This window comes from Chlorocebus sabaeus, chromosome 10, assembly GCF_047675955.1.
Source record: "Chlorocebus sabaeus isolate Y175 chromosome 10, mChlSab1.0.hap1, whole genome shotgun sequence".
NCBI lineage: Eukaryota > Metazoa > Chordata > Mammalia > Primates > Cercopithecidae > Chlorocebus > Chlorocebus sabaeus.
The window spans coordinates 53077227-53098942 of record NC_132913.1 but is presented as its reverse complement, the minus strand read 5'-3'; the positions used below and the strand labels follow the sequence as shown (position 1 = coordinate 53098942).

At 38.2% G+C, this 21716-nt stretch overlaps 1 protein-coding gene across 3 annotated transcripts in view; it reads left to right on the top strand.

Moving 5' to 3' along the window:
* Positions 1-21716, top strand: part of GALNT3 (polypeptide N-acetylgalactosaminyltransferase 3) — a 50960-nt gene that overhangs the window by 6658 nt on the left and 22586 nt on the right. Inside the window, exons 2-3 of one of the 3 annotated variants that reach the window (XM_073019776.1) lie at positions 13888-13930; positions 18193-18813. In XM_073019776.1, coding sequence (XP_072875877.1) covers positions 18299-18813 — 515 coding nt within the window. In that variant the 5' untranslated portion in view covers positions 13888-13930; positions 18193-18298. Of the gene's footprint in view, positions 1-13887; positions 13931-16514; positions 16804-18192; positions 18814-21716 lie in introns of those variants that run through there. The other 2 variants (XM_007965222.3, XM_007965220.3) reach the window with 2 other exon arrangements.

The window sequence follows — 21716 nt, the reverse complement described above, 5'->3', positions numbered from 1 at the left end:
GCGCCCAACCCAATCTGCCTTTTTAATGGAAAGTAACCAAAGAAACTGGGGAGTAGCGAACTTGTTTCACTGACTTAATTAGTCTTTAATTTGGTTTGCTGTTACTTTCATCTCATTACTTTGAATTCTATTTTATTTTGGGGCCTTTTGGTTCTGTTCCAAGATCTGGGGGTTTTATCATTTAAAAGTGAAAAGTTAACTTTGTAATTGAAATGTCTTGCAGCTTTTGCTTATACATATTCCACAATTGAGTATATTATTATTGTTGAGGAGCTTAAAGGGAGCAGCCTTTACTTAAAAAATATAATTGAGTTAGACTAGACTGAAACCCTCTCCCAAACAAAGAAAAACAAAAATGAGGCAAAAGATTTCTTGGAATTAGCAGTCCTCCTTTCATCTCTTCCTAGCTAGTCCTATGCCAAGTTCTGTCAGTTTTACTTTCTAAATGTTTCTCAAATCCATCTACTTTTATTCATTCCTATCTCTATCATCATCTCTTGCCTGGACTTTTGCCATGGCCTCCCTGTTTGTCTATCTGAGCTAATTCTGGCTTCTTGCTTGTTGGTTCCTCACCTTGCACCCAGAGTGATCTTTTCAAAATATATGGTTATGTTATATCCTGCATAAAGCCCTTCATGGCCCTTAAGATAAGGCAAACTCCTTAACATGCCCAAAGGCCTGGCATGATTTGGCTCCCATCAAACACATAGCACACTCATCATTATTCCAACTCCGCCAATCTTTTTATATTGCTACATTCCTTTTGCCTCTAGGTCTTTGCAAGTGGTCTTCGCTGCCTGGAAGGCTCTTCCTCCCCTTTTGGCCTAACTACTTAACGTGCAGTCTTCAAATTCCAGTTTGAGCTCCCACTTTTTCATCCCTAACTGTAACTTGGAATTTTTCAACAATCTCACCACATCCTTCCCCCTAACTATGGGTTAGAGTGAAGACTGTAGCCTAAAGAAATAAAGTCCTATTTAGTACCTGAGAGCATTAACTTATAAAAACAAAAGTTTCCCCACAAAGGAGGCAGATATTAATATATGGCCCATATTTTTTAAAATAGATTTTAGTTATTAATGCCTTTATATTTTTATCAAGTAATAATAGTTTATATTTATTCTCATAATAAGTATTGGTCCTTATTTACTATTGAACACTTACATGGCAGGCATATTTTAAGCAATTTACATGAGTTTACTTATTTAATCTTCAAAGCAACCCTATGAGGTGCATGCTATTTTCCTCCCTATTTTAAAGATAGGAAAATTGAGAGATTAAGTAGTTTGCCTCTATTTACAAGGTTAGTGAAAGATTAGAGCCAAGACTCAAGTCCAAGCAATACAATTCCAAATCCTGCACAATTTGCCTTCTATTTCCATGAATTCTGTATCTATAGATTCAAACAAGCTTAGATTGAAAATATTCAGGAAAAAAGTAATACAGCAATAAAAAATAATATAAAAAAGCACAGTATAACAACTATTTATGCAATATTTACATTGAGTTAGACATTATAAGTAATCTAGAGATGATTTAATGTAATTGGGATGATGTGCGTAGGTTAAATCCAAATACTACATCATTTTATAAAAGCGACTTGAACATCTACAGATGCTGGTATCCACAGGGGTTATGGAACAAATCTCCTGCAGATACCAGGACATGACTGTACATTTGTCCTACTTACATGTAAATAAAATAAAATAGGGTTATTAAAAGACTTCCAACAACAATAAAAATCCAGTCAACTCTGCCCCTCCTTTCTCATCTCCCCAGTCCTATTGCCTAAAAGCAACTACTTTCATTTATTTAAATGTTTCTTCCAGCACTTACCTTTTCAAATAATATACTTATACTGCTGTTTCTTAATGTATCAATATTTGGCAATATCTACCGACTTCCCATTATGGTAGATAAATATTTAGATCTTTCATACACAGCCACTTCTACTCTCCCTCCTTGACCTCCCAATATAATTCTCACATTGTTTTGTTTGCATTTTAGTATTTATTTAGTGTGATTACATAGATACTGTTTACTACTGAGTCAAGCAAGCATATTACGAGTAGGATTCTTTACTTGTAGAATTTTTTTTTTTTAATCCTAGGAGTAATAATGAACTCATTTAAGAAAACACTTGGCTTAGTGTTTCCATATGTCAGTTAGAGTGCAATTTCTGTGTACTCTAACATCTTTTCAGCTTAGTTTTACATGTAGTCTAACATAACAGATTTATTGGTCCCTTTCTGGAGCAATCTGTGCTCTTGTCCCCGTTTTGACTGTTGCTCTCTAGGCCTGTTCCATGGTGGTTGTTTGGAATTTCTTTTTGCTGACATCTCTGATAGAGCCACTATTCCTTAGGTACTATGACTTTTGTTTTTTATTCACACCCTCATTTGGATGCAACACATATCCACCACTAGCTTCCTGAAAAATGGTGCATGGAATTAAGAAATGTGAGATATTGCATGCCTAAAACTCTTTATTCTACCTTTACACATTTTCCTTTCTGTTTTATTTAATTCTTAAACATGTGTTAGTAGTTGCAGTTGTTTGTGAACTCCAGTTGTTTGAAGTTCGCAATTTTCAAAAGTTAGGAAGGGTGTATGATAAATCTTCCTTTCACTGTTGTCCTCTGACACCAGTTTTCTTCTCCAGAGGTAACCAATGCTATTTTCTAAAAATATAATAACAATACATATGTATTTTCCTTCTTTTTAAAATACAAATCTTGCTTTTTTTTGTTCCCATTTAACTACATTGTGGGGATCATTTCATATCAGGATATAAATTAGCTTTGCTTTTTATTTTGCATAATATTTAATCATATTACTCCATCATAATTTATCTCTTTCCCTACTGGTAGAGTTCTAGGTTGTTTCAATCCTTTGATATTAGAACAATGCTTTAATGTGCAAGTTACAGGTGGGCCATTTCACTAGTGCATTAGCATATCTATGGGATTTCTAGAAGTTATCCTCACATCTGATTTACGCTTTGATAGAGACTAGAGTAGTAAGCAGCCCTGCAAGTTTGATAATTCTAAGTCAAATGAGATAGGAAGAAAGGGGGAAAAAACATCTGATAGTAAATACTTAATGGCAGAGTGGGCTCATTTCTAGAGGACAATTAATAAAGCAGACAGGTTTTCTAATAGAAATTATTGTTTTCTTTGAGCTTTTTGAACATGACCTTTGTTTTTTCAGATGCGACCCATCATTTTGAACTGGATAAAACTTATTTCTATTGTGACCTCAGTCTCCTTGTACTCTACCCTCCATCATTGCCTCCGTTAGTTTCACTGGCCTCTGGTCTCATATTTTTGAGTTCTAGGTCTACCACTGAAGATAATGCAGAAGAGAAGGCACTCCATTAGCTAGCACCTTTCTTTTTTGGGATGGGATCTTGATGTGTTTCCTAGGCAGGTCTTGAGCTCCTGGGCTCAAGCAATCCTCTTGCCTCAGCCTCCCAAGTAGCTGGGATTACAAGCACCTAGCTAGCTAGCACCTTTCAACAAGTCCAGAACACATCTTTTTTATTTTTTTTTAGAGACGGAGTCGCGCTTTGTCGCCCAGGCTGGAGTGCAATGGGGCGATCTCGGCTCACTGCAAGCTCCACCTCCCAGGTCACGCCATTCTCCTGCCTCAGCCTCCGAGTAGCTGGGACTACAGGTGCGCACCACGACGCCCGGCTAATTTTTTGTATTTTTAGTAGAGACGGGGTTTCACCGTGTTAGCCAGGATGGTCGCGATCTCCTGACCTCGTGATCCGCCCGCCTCGGCCTCCCAAAGTGCTGGGATTACAGGCGTGAGCCACCGCGCCCGGCCCAGAACACATCTTTAACACCCATCACAACTTAACAACCTCCGTAGCCTCCACATTGACTCATTTGCTGAGTTAAGCTAACTCTACTTCCAAAATCTGTTTCCAAGCTTCCATGCCTCTTATATTTATCTCTTGCCTGGATTGCTTTTAAGGGTATCCTAAATGCCTTTAGCCTCCTATCAGGTTTTTCTGCCTCCCCAAAAACTCCATGTTCAGCACAACTTCAAGGATAATCATTCTAAATTTCAGTTCTCATTAGGTCATCACCTTGCTTAAAACTCATCAGGGCCTCTCCCTTTGCCTAAATAATTAAGTATGAATCCCGTGGAATTAAGCACCCCACCCTCCCTTATTTGGAGCTTGGCATTCAGTGTGTGTTTAGTAGGCCTCACTGTATACGATAATTGACTATGCATGGTTCTGGGTAAAATTACCCTACTTGAGGCCATCTGTTGATAGAAGAATTAAAGTTTAGGCTAAGACTGGTTTATTTCCATCCCAAATTTTATATTAAAGGAGTCTTTCTTGTACCTTAACCATGAAGAGTGGATAATGCAGGAATTTCAGATGGTAGTTGGAGAAGTGGAAGGATATTGTTTGCTTCAAATTAGGCACATATATAGCCTAATCTTAAAGATAGATACAGATTTTATGTATAATAAAAAATGATGTTATGGAAGACTTGAAAAGAATTCTGTTTTACATCTGGGGAGGTGGCAGCTAATGGGGAAGCGGTAAATATGGGGAGACTTATACATATTGAGATTGAAGTCTTTTAGAATTTCCACAGCAGGGGTTAGCAAACTATAGTTCTTAGATCAAATTTGATGCACTTCCTGTTTTTGAAAACAAGTTTAATTGGAATGCAGCTATGCTCATTCATTTACAAACTGTCTTTTTTGTACTATAACGGAATTGAATAGTTGCAGTAGAGACAATATGGCCAGCAAAGCAAAAAAAATGTTTGTTATCTAGTCCTTTACAAAAAGTTTGTTGACACTTTTTCTATAGGGTAATGGAAGCTGAGAGGTGGAGGAGTAGTATCTATCACATCAGCATTGGTAAACCTGTAGGAAGTTGAATGCAAAATGATAACAATTGAATAAGCAATCTTCTTTATTCCTTCACTCCCTATTCCTTAATATTCTTGGGGCCTCAAAGGAAGAATGAATGGAGAGAAATTGCCTACTGCTTGTATGTGTTTGGACTCCTTCAAAAAAGGAATGTTTGGTTGAATTAATTGAATGCAATCTATCCATCCTCCAAACACATGCCATAAAAAGGCCCAGTAGATACTTCTTTCACTAAAGTATTAAGCAGTACATTAGTGAAGGGATTCCGTTTTTCCATGAAAAAAATCTGTGGCTGCTGTCCTTTGTAGACCATTGAAATTGGCTCTCTGATTTCACTGGAGATGATGAAATTCCATAGCAGCAAAAGCCAAGTGGCGGTAAGCCCTTATCCACCAAATATATATACATCCATAAGTATATACATATTATCCACCAAGTATGTACATCTCCCACAATGGAAAGCTGGGATGTAGAGGTATCAGTAAACATTGGCTTGCAGATGTTTTTGAGAGCCGAGATACTGTCTTTGGTATATGCCTAGTGGTAGCTAATGAATATTTACGTAAGCAGTACTATAGCATCCCTTCATCTATATAATAGGAGAAACTTTAGCTTTGGTAGCAAAAACGTTAACTTTAGTTGCTACAGTCAAGAGTCACAGCATCTTACTCAGTTTTCAGGCCTAAGTCAATTCACACTCCCAGAGCTTTTCCCCAAAGGGAACTGTAGCCATTTACCGGAGACTATGCTTTGGGGAAAAGGAAATAATCAGACCTTTCATACTAATTCCTAGGGGGACCCAAAAGCATTGTGACCAACTGTTCAAAGTGGAGACTTACAGTGCTCAGGTAACACATGGAATCTTAGCTCCAGCTATACTCATAGTGGGTCCAGAGAGTCAGCAGATCTAGCCTGTGCTTATTTCCCCAGTTCTTTAATGAATAATTGGAGTAGACATACTGGGTAACTGGCAGAATCTCCATATTGACTCTCTAAACCAAGCTTGTTTAACCTGTGGCCCATGGGCCACATGCCACCCTGGAAGGCTTTGAATGTGGCCCAACACAAATTTGTAAACTTTCTTAAAACATTATGAGATTTTTTTTTGTAATTCTTGGTTTTTTTTCCCCCTCCAGCTCATCAGCTATTGTATTAGTGTGTTTTATGTGTGGCCCAAGACAATCCTTCTTCTAATGTGGCCCAGGGAAACCAAAAGATTGGACACCCCTGCTAACCCATAGAGGGAGGACCATGTGATAGGAGAGCTAAGTAGAAGACTTTAGAATTTCCCCTTTCTTCAAAAATAGTAAATCAAAAGTAATAACATATCCCTGAGGAAACTGTCAAGATTGATGTCACTATCAAAGATTTAAAATAAGACTTGTGATATCTATCACATCCCCATTTAGCTCACTTATTTTGCCTAGGCAGAAGTTAAAAGGATCTTAGAGAATGGCTGTAGACTACCCTCAACTTAATTATTGGGTGACTCCAAATGTAGTTGCTGACCCAGATGTAATATCCTTATCAAACCACATAGCCCCTGGCATTTGGTATGTAGCTATTGACTTAGTATCTTTTTCTGCCAATTTACAAGGACCACTGAAAACAACTTGTTTTTATCTAGCAGGGCCAACAATAAGGCTTCACAGTCTTGCCTCAGGGCTAGATCAATTCTTAATCTTAGTCATCATAACATTTCACAAGCCATCACACTGATCCACTGCATTGATATTATGCTGATTGTCTCTGATGAGAAGAAAGTAGCAAATACTTTAGATATCCTTGTAGAGCATATAAGAATTAGAGGGTGACAAATCGGCCCCAGAGAAATTCAGCAAAATTTCTGAGCCTTCAGTAGCCACTATGCTCGATAGACTTTTTTTTTTTTTTTTTCTTTTTTGAGAGGGAGTCTCATTCTGTTGCCCAGGTTGGAATGCAGTGGTGAGATCTGGGGTCACTGCAACCTCCACCTCCTGGGCTCAAGCAATCCTTTCACCTCAGCCTCTTGAGTAGCTGGGACCATAGGTGAGCACCACACCCAGCTAATTTTTGTGTTTTTTTGTAGAGATGCGGTTTTGCCATATTACCCAGACTGGTCTTGCACTCCTGGGCTCAGGCAATTTGCCTACCTCAGCCTCCCAAAGTGCTGTAATTACAGGCATGAGCCACTGCACCGAGCCTCGATAGTCATTTTTGAATTTAGGGGCAACATTTACAACATTTGAATATGCTACCTCAACCTGTTTACAGAGTAACTCATAAGGCTACCAGTTTTTAATGATGATCAAAGTAGAAGAAGGCTCTGCAGCAAGCCCAGCAGTACAGGCTATGCTACCACTTCAGCTTTATGATGTAGCAAACTCAATGACTCTCTTAGTATCTAAGCCAAAGAAGAATGCTCTAAGGAGCCTCTGGAAAGTGCCGATGGCAAAATCACAATGCAGACATCTAGGATTTTGAAATAAATATTTTCTTCAGATAACTATTTACTTTTTGGTAAACAGCTTCTGACTTGCTACTAGGTAGATATTGAATGTATAATTATGGGTTAGCATGTGGACCAAGTTTCCCATCATTAGGTAAAATCTGACCTATCGTGCCATAAGGTTGGTGATATACAACAGCAGTATATCACTGAGTGGAAATAGTACATGAGACAGAACTAGAGCAGATCTGGATAGTACAAATAAGTTGTATGAACCAGGGACTCAGACTTCTTTGGTAGCAACTCTAATGGCATTGCCTCGTCTCCTTCAACTCATGCCTGTGGCTTCTTGGCAATTCCCTGAGTCCAGTTGTTAGAAGAAAAAAAAAAAAAAAACACCTCAAATCTGATTTGCAGATGAATCTGAATCTGAACAATACACTAGGACTACCCAAGATTAGACTGTATAGCACTACAGCTCTACCCATGAGTAACTGTGAATAATACTCGGTAAGGGACATTCTTTCTGTAGGCAGAAATTTGAACAGTCAATACGGTTGTCCACTATGTTGGGAATGAGACATGCCTACAAATACAGATCTATATTGGTCGTCAATAGGTAGTCGTTAATGGTGTGTATGGTCAGAGTTGGCAGGAACAGGATTGGAAGATTGGTGACAAAGTCATTAGTTTGAGGAAGAGGTATGTGAACGAATCTTTCAAAATGAAAAGACCCTGAAAAAATTTGTATCCCATCTGAGTGCCCACAAAAGCACATCCATTGCAGAGGAGGCTCTTAATAATCAAGTGGACAAAATGACACATTTTGCACGTCAGTCAGCCTCTCTTTCCAGCTGTCTCAGTGCTTGTTCAGTGGGCCCATAAACAGGGTCTTTGTGGCAGGACTGGAGCTGTGTATGCATGGGCTCAGCAACATGGCTTCCCCTTTCTAAAGTTGACTGGGATAGTACTGCTGCTGAGTTCCTAATCTGCAGAGACCAACATTGAGCCCCTGCGGGGATCAGCCAACCTCTGGGTGGCAGGTTCATTATACTGGATTTCTTCCTTCATTAAGGGGGCAGAGACTTCTCCTCACTAGAAGAGATAAATATTCTAGATATGGATTTGCCCTTCCTTGACATCACCAACATCTGTGGACTCCTAGAATGCTTAAGGGCATGGTGAATACAGAGTAGTAGTTAGTGTAAGAAAGAAGCCATAGATATTCATTATGACCTCGCAGCCAATTAGGTAAGTGAGGATTATTGTAGATTTGCATATTTTTAAAAAAATTTTTTCCATCAGCTTTCCCAGGTTCAATGCACATTTTTTCTTTGCTTCTTATATCTAGGTGTTTTTTTTTTTTTTGGTATATATTAATAATTTTATTCTCTCTCATTTTCATTTAAAAAAAATAGAAGCCGTTGGAGATCAACTTTACAAAATAGTAAAATATTAGGTAACAGAATATTTAGTGAGACTGTGACACAATTTAAGGAGTAACTTAGAGTCACAGCAGTGGCTACAATGGCTGTTAGGACTCTATGTCTCTCATTTTTGAGGCAATAGAACTTCTTCACTTATAAGGAACGACAGTTAGACTTTGTTAGGTGAAATATAGAATTGCGTTGTTATTGTACAGGAGTTTAAGTGTGTGGGAGAGGGTGAATGTGGAAGCTGAGTAGTCAAAAGTGCAGACTTTGCTGCTTATCAGTTTATTATCTCTTAGTTCCAAATTTACTGTATTAGCCTGCTCTATAATAATGGAGCTGGGCCTTGTAAATATTTCTTTTTTGCTGGCTCGTTCAATGTTAAGCCTTGTCAGTAGAGGGCACTGGAGGGACACTGAAGTGGCTGAGGCTTCTCTTTCTGGTTTCTGTGATGCTCACTGGCTAAGCTCCTTTGGAGCATGGTTTTCCTCTACTGCTCACTCCCCAATATGATTTTCTCCAGTACTGGTACCTGCAGAACACAGCTTTTTCTAGAGTTGGTGTCCCCCACACACTTCACTTTCTTTAGAGCTTGATTTGGGCAGCAGTGGTGTACCCTTGAGCCACAGACACCATGGACCTACTCTGTCACCCAAGTCACTACTCCCCAAACTCTCACCTCAGATCCACACATGCCAACTGGGGGACCCACAAGACTGGGTGTCTAGGGAGCCGGCTGCCCATCTTTGTCCCAGGCAGCCAGCCCAGAGCTGTTGTTGCCTGTGTGGCACATGAAAGTGCACTAAACTCCTGCAGGGGACAACCTCTGTGATTCCAGATTCCCTCAGCAGCCAGCAGTTTTCCGCAGCACTTAGCTAGTTCTAGGGTTCTGTCCCCAGCTGTGAACAGCCTCTTCTGGAACTTCAGGGGCAGATTTCTGATAAGTCCCATGAATGAAGTACTTCTGTGACTTTTCTAGCAGGTAGTCAAAACTAGGGCATCTCCATAGACATCTCTGGATCTCAGCCCTGGTAAGAGGAGAGCTCTTCCTTGAACACTTATTTCAGACTTAGGGGGAGTGGTTGCCCCTTATACTGTATTTACAACTCCTGTATTCTTTAGAATTCTCCTTAACTCCCACTAGGCAATTTCCTGTTACTCCAAACCTCTTTTAATACTAAATTGTATTAAACTCTCTCTGTTCAAATTACTGTGTGGTTTCTATCTCCTTACTAATCCAAAAGCCACCAACTATGTTTACAAGGTAAATAGATGGACAAAGATTTTTTTTTTTTTTTTTTTTCCTTAAGACGGAGTCTCGCTGTGTCACCCAGGCTGGAGTGCTGTGGCACAATATCAGCTCACTGCAAACTCCGCCTCCTGGGTTCACGCCATTCTCCTGCCTCAGCTTCCCGAGTAGCTGGGACTACAGGCACCCGCCACCATGCCCGGCTAATTTTTTGTATTTTTAGTAGAGACAGGGTTTCACCGTGTTAGCGGATGGTCTTGATCTCCTGACCTCGTGATCCTCCTGCCTCGGCCTCCCAAAGTGCTGGGATTATAGGTGTGAGCCACCGCGCCCGACTGATGGACAATGTTTTAAAATGCAGTGCCTCTGCCTGAGGGGGAGGGAATACCAGTTACATGAATAATCTCTGGATCCACCTAAATCACTCCTCAAAATTCCTCTACTCCGTAGTATGCCATAATTAATCAATGCATATCTTTCATCCGTAATGTAAAAGTCATTCACAGGTGCAGATGTGGCAGGAAAGAGCATGTGAGACCCTGAGTTTGTGATTCCCTTGGCAGGTAATGTAGTATCATAATTACTGGTTTGTATCAAACTGTCGAGGTAGAGAGTTGACTAGCTCACAAATCCAGATTCTATCAGCAACCTTTCACATTCAGAGATGACGACAAGGGAGATGTCTGTCTGACTAGGGGTAGTTGAGAATTTGGATGTCTCACCCTGTCCTTGTCAGTATTGAAACCTGTGCCTCACAGTTGCTGATGGTTAACTCTGTCACTCGGCTTTTTGTCTCACAACCTGCAGATATCTTTGTTCAGAAAGCTGTTCTTAGTTTATAACAATTGCACGTAGTTTAGTTATCCGCTGGTGGCGTTGCCCAGCCACCCAGAGTAACTCTACTTTGCCTTTAGCTGAGATCTTTGAGGTGTGTCTACTGCTACCCACTCTGAGACAGAATGTGGCTGTCTCCATGCAGTTTGATTTGCATCAGTATTTGTCTCTTGTCATACATCCACATGCCACTTCCTGCTCAGAAGAAATGCTGCCAAGGGTGTAAACATGAACTTAAACATAATCAAAACTAACAAACTACAGCAGCAAAACACCATGAGATTTGATCCACCAATAAATGCAAGCAGAAATGACTTTCTGCCACTCCTCTGTTCCCTAACACTTTAACCAGTAGATGAGGGGCACATAATACAACTTCTACTCAAGCACTTAAAGGTTTGTTATCAGGGCAAGATCTTTAAATTTTGTTTTTCTTTGTTTTGTTTTGAATTCAGTTAGGAAATACAGATGATAGGTAATGTGTGGCAAAGATCCAGTGAGTTTTATAATAATTCACAATAGTGTACTTTTCTTAATCTATAATCTGTATTAGGATATTGGGATGTAATTTTGTGTTTTTTTCTGCTTAGTGTGGTTACCCCTAACTTGTTACAGCAAGCTTTAACTCAGTAGTAAGGAAGTTTTATATACCAAATTAGACATCATGGCAGTTAAATTCATCAGGAACCAGACTTTAAACCTCTGGAGTTGTAATGGTTTATTGTCACAAACATGGAAACAAGAAGTGAAAGGAAACACTATCTTATTTCATTAAATGTTACTTTCATGTAAAATTATAATGTTCTGCTTTCCACTACTTCAGAAAATTGCTTCAGTTGGAATTTTTAGGTTAAATGAACAACTAGTATTTCTGCAACCTATGCTTCTCCATCTAGAGGGACAATCATGATGGATATTACCTTGATATTTTTCCTTCTCAATTTGTGTTTAAACAAGATCCCCAGGTAATTCATAGTCACTTTAAAGTTTGAGAAGCTGTAGTCTAGCTAACTGGAAGCCACCACTTTTTAATTAGATTATTTTAAATTTGTAAGATTTTAGATGGAAGCATATTTTTACCCCTGAGAATAATCCATTGATTTTAACACAGTGTCACAACTAGTTAAAATTGTGTGTATTGCTTTAGCTTTTCACTTTATGAATATTTTTATTAATGACTTTTTAAAATGTCTACATATATAGCAGGATACAGATTAATACTTTTTAAAACCAGGTCTCTGAATTTGACTCTTTAGAAATTCATAAGAATTTAGAATTTAGAAGATCTCTGAATTTTTTTTTTTTAATTTTTAAAAACTATTTTATGATTTTTGACTTCTCTTCCTCTGTGAATTTAACTAGCAAATAGCCATATTGGACATAGCATTTAAAGGTTTTAGAAAGTGTACAAGAAGAACAAACCCTTTATCTGCTAATCATTTCTAATGTGCAAATATGACACATTATATCCTGAGTTTGCTGTTGTGCTGGTTTTTTCTTATCAATTCTCAAACTTCGGAGTCCAACTGGAAGTTGACTGTAGGAGAGATTTGTTTTGTTTCATGAGCTGTTTTTACATAGGTCTTCCAATTTGGCAGGTAGTACTGACAAGGAACATGGCATTATTCCCAGAAAAAGGAATTAAGAATCCTGGTTTCATTTTACTCATTCATTTATTGTGTGTCTTTTGGCTTATGTCTTTCATTGTTCAGGTATCAATTTTCCCATTTTTATGATTGGAATAAGATATTTATAAAATGATTTTACAGAATCATAATTTGCAATAAAACCTCAGTGCCTCATGTATATCAGCATAAGTCCCTGTGTCCTTTTGGAAAACTGTGGGTCATTCCTGCTTTGGATTTTATCATATATCTCCAAGTCTAAATAACTTCTATTCATTTACATCAAGAGTCTATTTTGAAACACTCATCTTTGGCATATTAGAAATTAGTAATGTGATTGCCTTTGGACAGATATAACCCTTATCAGATGCTAGTTTTGATTTGCCCAAATCTTGTGATCTAGACGAGTAATTCTTAACCTTCTCTGCTTGTTAGAATTATCTGGAGAGCTTAAAGTAACAACAAAAGCAGAGTATATGCCCTGCCCCCACACCGATTAAATCAGAGGTGAAGTCTAAGGCACTTTATTTTTTAAGAGCTTTCCACTAATGTATATCCAGAATTGAAGACAACTGATAGAGATGCTTAGTGTTGAGTGGCATTCAGCATTAATGGAAGCCTGATATTGCACATTAACAGCAAAGTACAGAAAAGTCATAATGAAAATCCCATCGATGTTGGAATCTTTAAGTGATCAGGGTTGATAAGAGAAGATTCAGAAATAGTCTGAAAAGATCAAAACATCATCTTCCTATTTCTAGGCTCTGCCTCTGTAAGGTTCTCAACTTCTTAATCTTCTATTTTAAGATCTACAACCTTATTTTCAATCTTTATTTCTGAAAAGGTGCTTTGAAAAGCTTTAAAATCATTTATTTGTAAAACATTACCCAATGATAGGAAGCTATTTATAGTTTTTATGGTTTTTCTTCAGTTTTTTTTTCTTATCCCTTCTATTTAGGATATCAGTTCTTGACTCTTAAACATTTTATTTTAGATAATTTCAGTTAAAAACTCAGGATTTTACATTGAACCTGAGTTTGAACTCAGTTAGAAAAATGCTGGTCTTAAACTGAACTGGCATGGCCAAGCCACCTAATCTCTTTGACTCTCCATATCGGTCAGTAAAATTGGAATAACAAGGGCTAGATGCAGTAGCTCATGCCTGTAATCCCAGCACTTTGGGAGGCTGAGATAGGAGGATTGGGGAAGTCAAGGTCAGTCTGTCTGGGCAACATAGCAAGATCTTATCTCTACAAAAAAAAAAATAGTAATAATACTTCACAATATTGCTGAGAGAGTGAGAACTTATGTATTAAATGTCATTTAATACCAGGGACCTAGTCAACATTTAACACAAGTTAAGGATTGTTTTTGTTGTTGTTTCTGATAAAATCTTGGTCCTCTTTCTTCCTTTTTCCAGTGAACAAATTTTTCTGGGTGCCTACTGTGTTACCAACATTGTGGTAAGTGCCAGAAAAACAACCATGAATAGGATGCTATCCATGTCTTTCATAAGCTTTCCTCGACTCCTCTGTTATTAGCATCCCAAACTAAAACCTACTAACTGAGTGGGTCCTTACATAGATACACATGTACTCACAATGATAGGATTACTGTCCTTCTGATGAAGAATTCCTCTACTTTATGTTTTATTCCTAAAAAGAACTCTCTTCTATCTGCATCATTAAGTCTATCCTTCTTTTCAATTCCCACCCTACCCACATACATGATTTCTGACATAAAACGTTTTGGGAAAACTATCACTACTGTGGAAGAATCTAGTTCTGTCATATCCTCCTATTCTGTGCTTTCTCTGAACTCTTTTTCCATGTTCTGTCAAAATATCTCAGGGAAACCAGCTCAATTCTTCTCAAATTCCTAATTTAGCCTACCTCTAGCTACAGAAAAATTGAGTATCACTAGATAGCCCTGGGGAAGGCTATCTATTTTTGCCTTTTTTTTTTTTTTTGGCAGGGCAGGGAGGGGTAGTCCTCTCAGGAACAGAAAGGAGGTGAACACAGGTTGACGAATGTCATCCTTTCGTCAAGATACAGTTAGAGGGGATGAGGTTGTAGTTCATCAACTGGGAACCACTTTCCTGTGAGACCCCAACATTTTGCCCATTCTTACCTTCCTGGAACCCCATAGATGAGGTTACTGCCCTATTATTCTGGAAGTGCCCTGAATCCTAAGCCTTAGGATCTTGAAGGCATGACTACAACTACTCTCTCTGCCAAGGTTCTCTTCTCATTTTTCACTAAAGCCCATTAGACCAGGTCTAATGAAGTTCAGTTTTAAAGGTCAACCAACTGTTACACATTTAACATCTCTCAAGTGTGAGATAAGATTATAAAATTACCTCCACTTGACATGGATAATTTATCTGTGTTTTCATTTGTGTTTTTTATTTTTTTGCCCGCCCCCCACTCTTCATAGGATTGGAAAAATTGGACTTTCTTTCCAGTCAGTCTCTTTTTTTCTACCCTTAAATGTAGGTATTTCTCTGTCCTATTTGTTTTACGTTACATTTACCCCAAGACTGACTCAAATTTTCATCTCTACTGCAGAGCTTTTTCATAATTTCCTGTCCCATATATCTTTTTGCTCATCCAAACTCACTTTGGAAGTTCCATTAGCATATTACATTTGCTACGTCCAAAACTGAACAAATTATCTTCTTAATTCCTACCCTGAATCTGTGCTTCTTCCTGTATTTCTTGCCTTTGTTAATGTTATCACTTTACTCATTTGTATTAGTTTGTTCTCATGCTGCTAATAAAGACTTACCAGAGACTGAATAATTTATAAAGAAAAAAAGGTTTAATGGACTCACAATTTGACATGGCTGGGGAGACCTCACAATAATGGCAGAAGGTGAAAGAGGAGCAAAGGCACATCTTACATGATGGCAGGCAAGACAGCATGTTCAGGGGAACTCCTATTTATAAAACCATCAGGTCTCGTGAGACTTATCCATGACCATGAAAACAGTATGGGGGAAACCACTCCCATGATTAATTTATCTCCATCTGCCCTGCTCTTGACACATGGGGATTTTTACAATTTAAGGTGAGAGTTGGGTGGGGACACAGCCAAACCGTATCACCATTCATCTCCCATTCTTCCCTTTCTCTCACCAAGACCGTTGTTTGATTCCACTTCCTGGACTTTCTTGAAATCATTTCACTCCATCCTTTGGCTCCCCTCATCTCATTAATATCCATCACCTTTACGGGGGCTTAAAAACTTGTAATTTTTCTAAAACAGAAATTTGATTATGATCTTTTCTTTTTCTTTTTTCTTGTTTTTGTTTGAGAGAGAGTCTCGCTCTGTGGCCCAGGCTGGAGCGCAGTGGCTCAATCTCAGCTCACTGCAAGCTCTGCCTCCTGGGTTCACGCCATTCTCCTGCCTCAGTCTCCCAAGTAGCTGGGACTACAGGCACCTGCCACCACACCCGGCTAATTTTTTGTATTTTTAGTAGAGACCAGGTTTCACCATGTTAGCCAGGATGGTCTCGATCTCCTGACCTCGTGATCCACCCGCCTCAGCCTCCCAAAGTGCTGGGATTACAGGCGTGAGGATTATGATCTTTTCTTAAAAACAGTTTTCTCCATTCCATCTATTTTGGAAAAAAATTGATAATTTCCAAATTCACTGAAAGATGTACAAGACTTTATGAACTGATCTTTAACTGACCTTCGAGTCACATCAGTTGTCATTCTCTCCCTGTGCCTTCCACTTATGCTGTACTGAAGGACTGATCATGCTTTTTCTTGCTTTTATGGTTTTGCATCTGACATTCCCTCTCTGTTTTCCCTCCTGTCTACCTGCCTAAAATGTACTTGTATTTCAAGATTTTGCTCAACAGTGTCATCTCTAAGAAAATTTCCCTAACATTTCTCCTGACCCTCTACACTGTTTACTTTTTCTTTTTTTTTCTTTTCTTTTTTTTTTTTTTTTTTGAGACAGAGTATTGTCCTGCTACCCATGCTGGAGTGCAGTGGCACAATCACAGCCCAGTGCAGCCTTAACCTCTTGAGCTCAAGCCATCCTCCCACCTCAGCCACTTGAGTAGCTGGGACTACAGGCGTGTGCCACCACATTTGACTAATTTTTGTATTTTTTTGTAGGATGGGGTCTTGCTATATTGCCCAGGCTAGTCTCAAACTCCTGGTCTCAAGTCATCCTCTGGCCTCAGCTTCCTAAAGTGCTGGGATTATAGGCATGAGCCACTGTTCCAAGCCTGTATAGCTTTCTTTGTCTCCTGTCATAACACATATCACACTGCTTTGTGACTGGCCTCTGACTTCTTATATTTCAATTCTGCTTCTTGAAGGTAAGGGCTATCTTTAATTTTGTAACCACAGCCTAGCACAACATTTGACACATAATTAATTACACAACTGTCATTGTGTGGTTCTGTAACTTCTTATATTCTTTTCAAAAGCTTAAGCGGTCATTTCATTTTTTACATGAAGTTCTTAAAGCAACCAAAGCTCAGAAATATTAGAATCTCACTTTTATGAGCAATATATGCCAGAATTGGGGTTATCTTTTGGAGCAGAAGTGTCCACTCCATACTGAAAAGAATATAGAATTAGAAATAGTATATAGAACTAAGTTCTGCCTATTTTGTTTATTCCACTTAAAATTTCCTGCCAAAAACCAGAGAATCCATCTTGGAACCTGGTTTTCTTATTTTAAATTTGGTGAGAACTTTGGAAGAGAAGTTAAAGAAGGTGTCAAAAGTTAATTTTCATTGCTATAAATGATATTTTCTTTAAAATGTATTTAGACCATAGGAGGAACAGGCATTTTCCCTCCCCTTTGTCCTTGCAAATTTCTTGACTGTCTGTCATGGCTCATAGTATGTAATCATTTCCTGAAAAGTCCTATTTTTCTTTTCCTTTGTTCCTGTTGTCCCATATTAGGGTTTAATAAACTTGCTGTCCTCTTCTTAGGGTCAATTGCAAGCAATATTTTACCAAACCAAATTCTGCATTTTTAACTTAATGACCTCTATAGGCTCCCTAGAGACACTGCAAGTAAAGCTAATGAATTCTCTTTTTACTATTAGATCTTGTATTTCTGTGAGCTATTAAAACTAGCTGTTATAAAACAACAAATTAAATGCCACTGATTTTCTTGTTTTTAGGGGTTCCTTCAGGATTCACAAGTACTATTGGGTCAGAAAATCTGGGAGAATGATAGTTTACTTACTGATGAAACTGCTATATTACCGTCATTGGTTACGCTGGAGTACACCTTAGTTTGAGAGTAAACTACATAAAATGAAGGCCACTATTTTAGGTGGATGCCTGGTAGTACCTATCAGTATACCCTTGCTTCCTTATGGAGCTCTCTTTTTTGTAATTCATTTAATGAGGTCCTTTGATTCCTTGGTTATCAAGTGAAGATATTCTTTTTTAACTCAAAATATATTTATAAAATTAATTTTATAAATAGTGGATATTAGAGTTTAAAAAGAATGTATTTTTGAATGGAGACGAATATCAATATTTTGCAACCCCAATAAATTGTAGTAAATCGTAACAATTATTTTCTTCCAAAAGTGTAATTTTCTTGAGGATGAGATATCTTTGTTTTCTCATTAACCATAAGAGTACATTGGTAGCTTGTGTTCAGTTGTTGGTTAAATGAATGAGTTGAGCCATGCCTGTAGGACTGAATAACTGCTAATACCATCTACCATTTCTGTTTATAGGTACTACCATTTAAAGATACCTTCTTCTCAGCAAATCTATGATAAAAAATATAAGTAACAGAAGAAATAACTGTTATTTGTCGAGTGACAAGCTTTTAATGTCAGAATGGCTCACCTAAAGCGACTAGTCAAATTACACATTAAAAGACATTACCATAAAAAGTTCTGGAAGCTTGGTGCAGTAGTTTTTTTCTTTATTATAGTTTTGGTGTTAATGCAAAGAGAAGTAAGTGTTCAATATTCCAAAGAGGAATCAAGGATGGAAAGAAGCATGAAAAACAAAAACAAGATGTTAGATTTAATGCTAGAAGCTGTAAACAATATTAAGGATGCAATGCCAAAAATGCAAATAGGAGCACCTGTCAGGCAAAACATTGATGTTGGTGAGAGACCTTGTTTGCAAGGATATTATACAGCAGCAGAATTGAAGCCTGTTCTTGACCGTCCACCTCAGGATTCAAATGCACCTGGTGCTTCTGGTAAAGCATTCAAGACAACCAATTTAAGTGTTGAAGAGCAAAAGGAAAAGGAACGTGGGGAAGCTAAACACTGTTTTAATGCTTTCGCAAGTGACAGGATTTCTTTGCACCGAGATCTTGGACCAGACACTCGACCTCCTGAGTATGTTGAAGAATATTTATTGTTTATTCTTTATCATCAGGCTTTGCAGGGGACAGAGGGGTGAGCTAAGGAAGTTGCCTGTTCTTTAGCTACTCTAAGGCAGAAAATCAGCAAATACTGTTTATTTAACCTGTTGTATTTATTTTTTGCTTATAATGATTGAGGCTACATATCCATATTTATGCTTGGTGAGGCAGTACAGATATGAAAATTATTAGCTTGGAAATTAGAAAACTGAATTCTAGATCTCACTGCTATCCACAAGGAAATCCTTTATTCCTAAATACTGCAGCTTTCTCATCTATTTAGGGGGAATTATTGGACAATTTTTATGGGAAATGTAGAAGGTAGAGGAATTGTTTCCATTTCTCTGTGTATTTCTTTAGAATAAAAATGTTTAAAAATATGCCAAGATTTTGGAACTGATGGATAATATTTTATAGATTTGTAAACCAATTCACAGTCTGTGATTACTTTGACTCAAAGTCTTTGAGTACCTAATTATATTTCAGAATGCCCTGTTTTTTGTGAACAATCCCGAGTAGCTGGGATTACAGGCGCTTGCCACTGCAGCTGGCTAATTTTTTGTATTTTTAGTAGAAACGGGTTTCACTATGTTGCCCAGGGTGGTCTTAAACTCCTGACCTCAGGTGATCCGCCTGCCTCGGCCTCCCAAAGTGCTGGGAATACAGGCATGAGCCACTGCGCCCGGCCCGCCCTCAGCAGATTATTCATTATTGTTATTATTATTATTGCTATCATTATTTTGAGATGGAGTCTTTCTCTGTCACTGAGGCTGGAGTGCAGTGGTGTGATCTCGGCTCACTGCAACCTCTGCCTCCCGGGTTCAAGCGATTCTCCAGTGTCAGCTCCCGAGTAGCTAGGACTACAGGCATGCGGCACCACTTCTGGCTAATTTTTGTATTTTTAATAGAGATGGGGTTTCACCATGTTGGCCAGGCTGGAGTGCAATGGCACGGGTCTCCGCTCACTGCAACCTCCGCCTCCCAGGTTCAAGCGATTCTCCAGCATCAGGCTCCCGAGCAGCTGGAACCACAAGCACACAGCACCCTGTCTGGCTAATTTTTGTATTTTTAAAAGAGACGGGGTTTCACCATGTTGGCCAGGCTGGTCTCAAACTCCTGACCTCAAGTGATCCTCCCACCTCAGCCTCCCGAAGTGCTGGGATTACAGGTGTGAGCCACTGCACCCAGCCCCTCAGTAGATTTTTAATTGTACAAGATAGGCCAGGTTTGGTGAAAGTAAGTAAGTAAGTGAAAAACAAGTAAGAACATTAACAACATTTTTTGGTTGGAGTTGAAGATTTAATTATTTCTTACTTTGGACAGGGTTTGTACAGGTGGTAAAGATTTGTTTTTTGACTTCATGATCCACCCGCCTTGGCCTCCCGAAGTGCTGGGATTAAAGGCATGAGCTACCGCGCCTGGCCTGGCCAACATGGTGAAACCTCATCTCTACTAAACATACATAAATTAGCTGGGCGTGGTGATGCGCGCCTGTAGTTCCAGCTACTTGGGAGGCTGAGGCAGGAGAATCGCTTGAACCCGGGAGGCGGAGGTTGCAGTGAGGCAAGCTTGCACCATTGTACTCCAGCCTGGTGACAGAGCAAGACTCTGTCTCCAAAAAAAAAAGTTTTGTTTTGTACTTCGAATGTAGCCAGTATCAGCAAATAACACGTTTTCTGAAGAACTGCTAATGTTTTCCATGCTCATTAGAAATATAGATCTAGTTTCTTCCAAAGCCAGATGGTCATGTGACTGATAATTTAGGCATGTTTCTATGTGCCAGGTTTTTCAAATGGTTTGACTGGAATGATACAGTTGCTTTGGCAAGTTATTTTAATTGCACTATTTTAAATGTGTAAAACAACTTTCAAAGCATACATTTAACATGTTAATTGTTTCAAAAGGAATGGAGTTTATGAAAGTATATTGTGAAATTTTATTAATTATGTTAATGATATAACATGACATTTTTACTTGATATTGGTAATTATCAGTTAAGCAAATAAATCCTAGTTTAAACTGATGGAAAATTTTGCAAGATTAAAGTGATAACATTTTACTAGTATGAATGTTTGTGAAATTTTATACTTTAAATCTTCAAAATCATTTTATAATTATCGATTAATACTATATTAATTAACCACACAGCAAATAAAGGTAGGAAAAAAATCTTAAACTAGAATTTCACTTTCTCCTCAAAATGCTTATAACAAATCATGAGTTTCCTCTTTTTTTCTTCCTTTAAAAATAAAATATCATAGTATGGAATTTTTCGTAATTTTTCTTTCTAGTTTATGTTGGTTATAAACTTTTATGGGTTCAAAATATAAGCTTATATTTAGTTATTTATTTCTGTGTAATTGTGGTTCAAGTGTGTATATGAATAGTTTGTGTTTGAGCTTTTTTTTAATTGGCAGTTTATCCAAAATTCAATTTAGAATAAATAATTTGTTTTTATTTATGAATGATAAAGGTGCCCGTGCACCTGTATCATGCTTTGAAATCATGAAGAAACTAAAGAGCAATGCCACTTTCACTCAGAACCCATCCTCTCCTTTTTCTAATCTATTGTTGACATCTTCTTTGATATTTTGCTCTAATCCAACTCCTTTTTTATCACTACAAATATTCCATTCGAAAGACTTGCTGTTAGAAAAGGGTATCAGAGACATTCCTATTGAGGTATGACTATGAAAGTAATTAATGGGATAATTTGTGTATCTTTTTTTAGGGTGGTTTTCTCAGGCCCCTAATATCACACTGGAAGCTACAGTTTCCCCATTGGCCCTGGCAGAGCAACTGAAGGGTGTTGGGCTCTTATCTCCATGAGTAAATTTAAATAATGTTAAGAAGGACATAGGTTTTACAGTAAAGCTA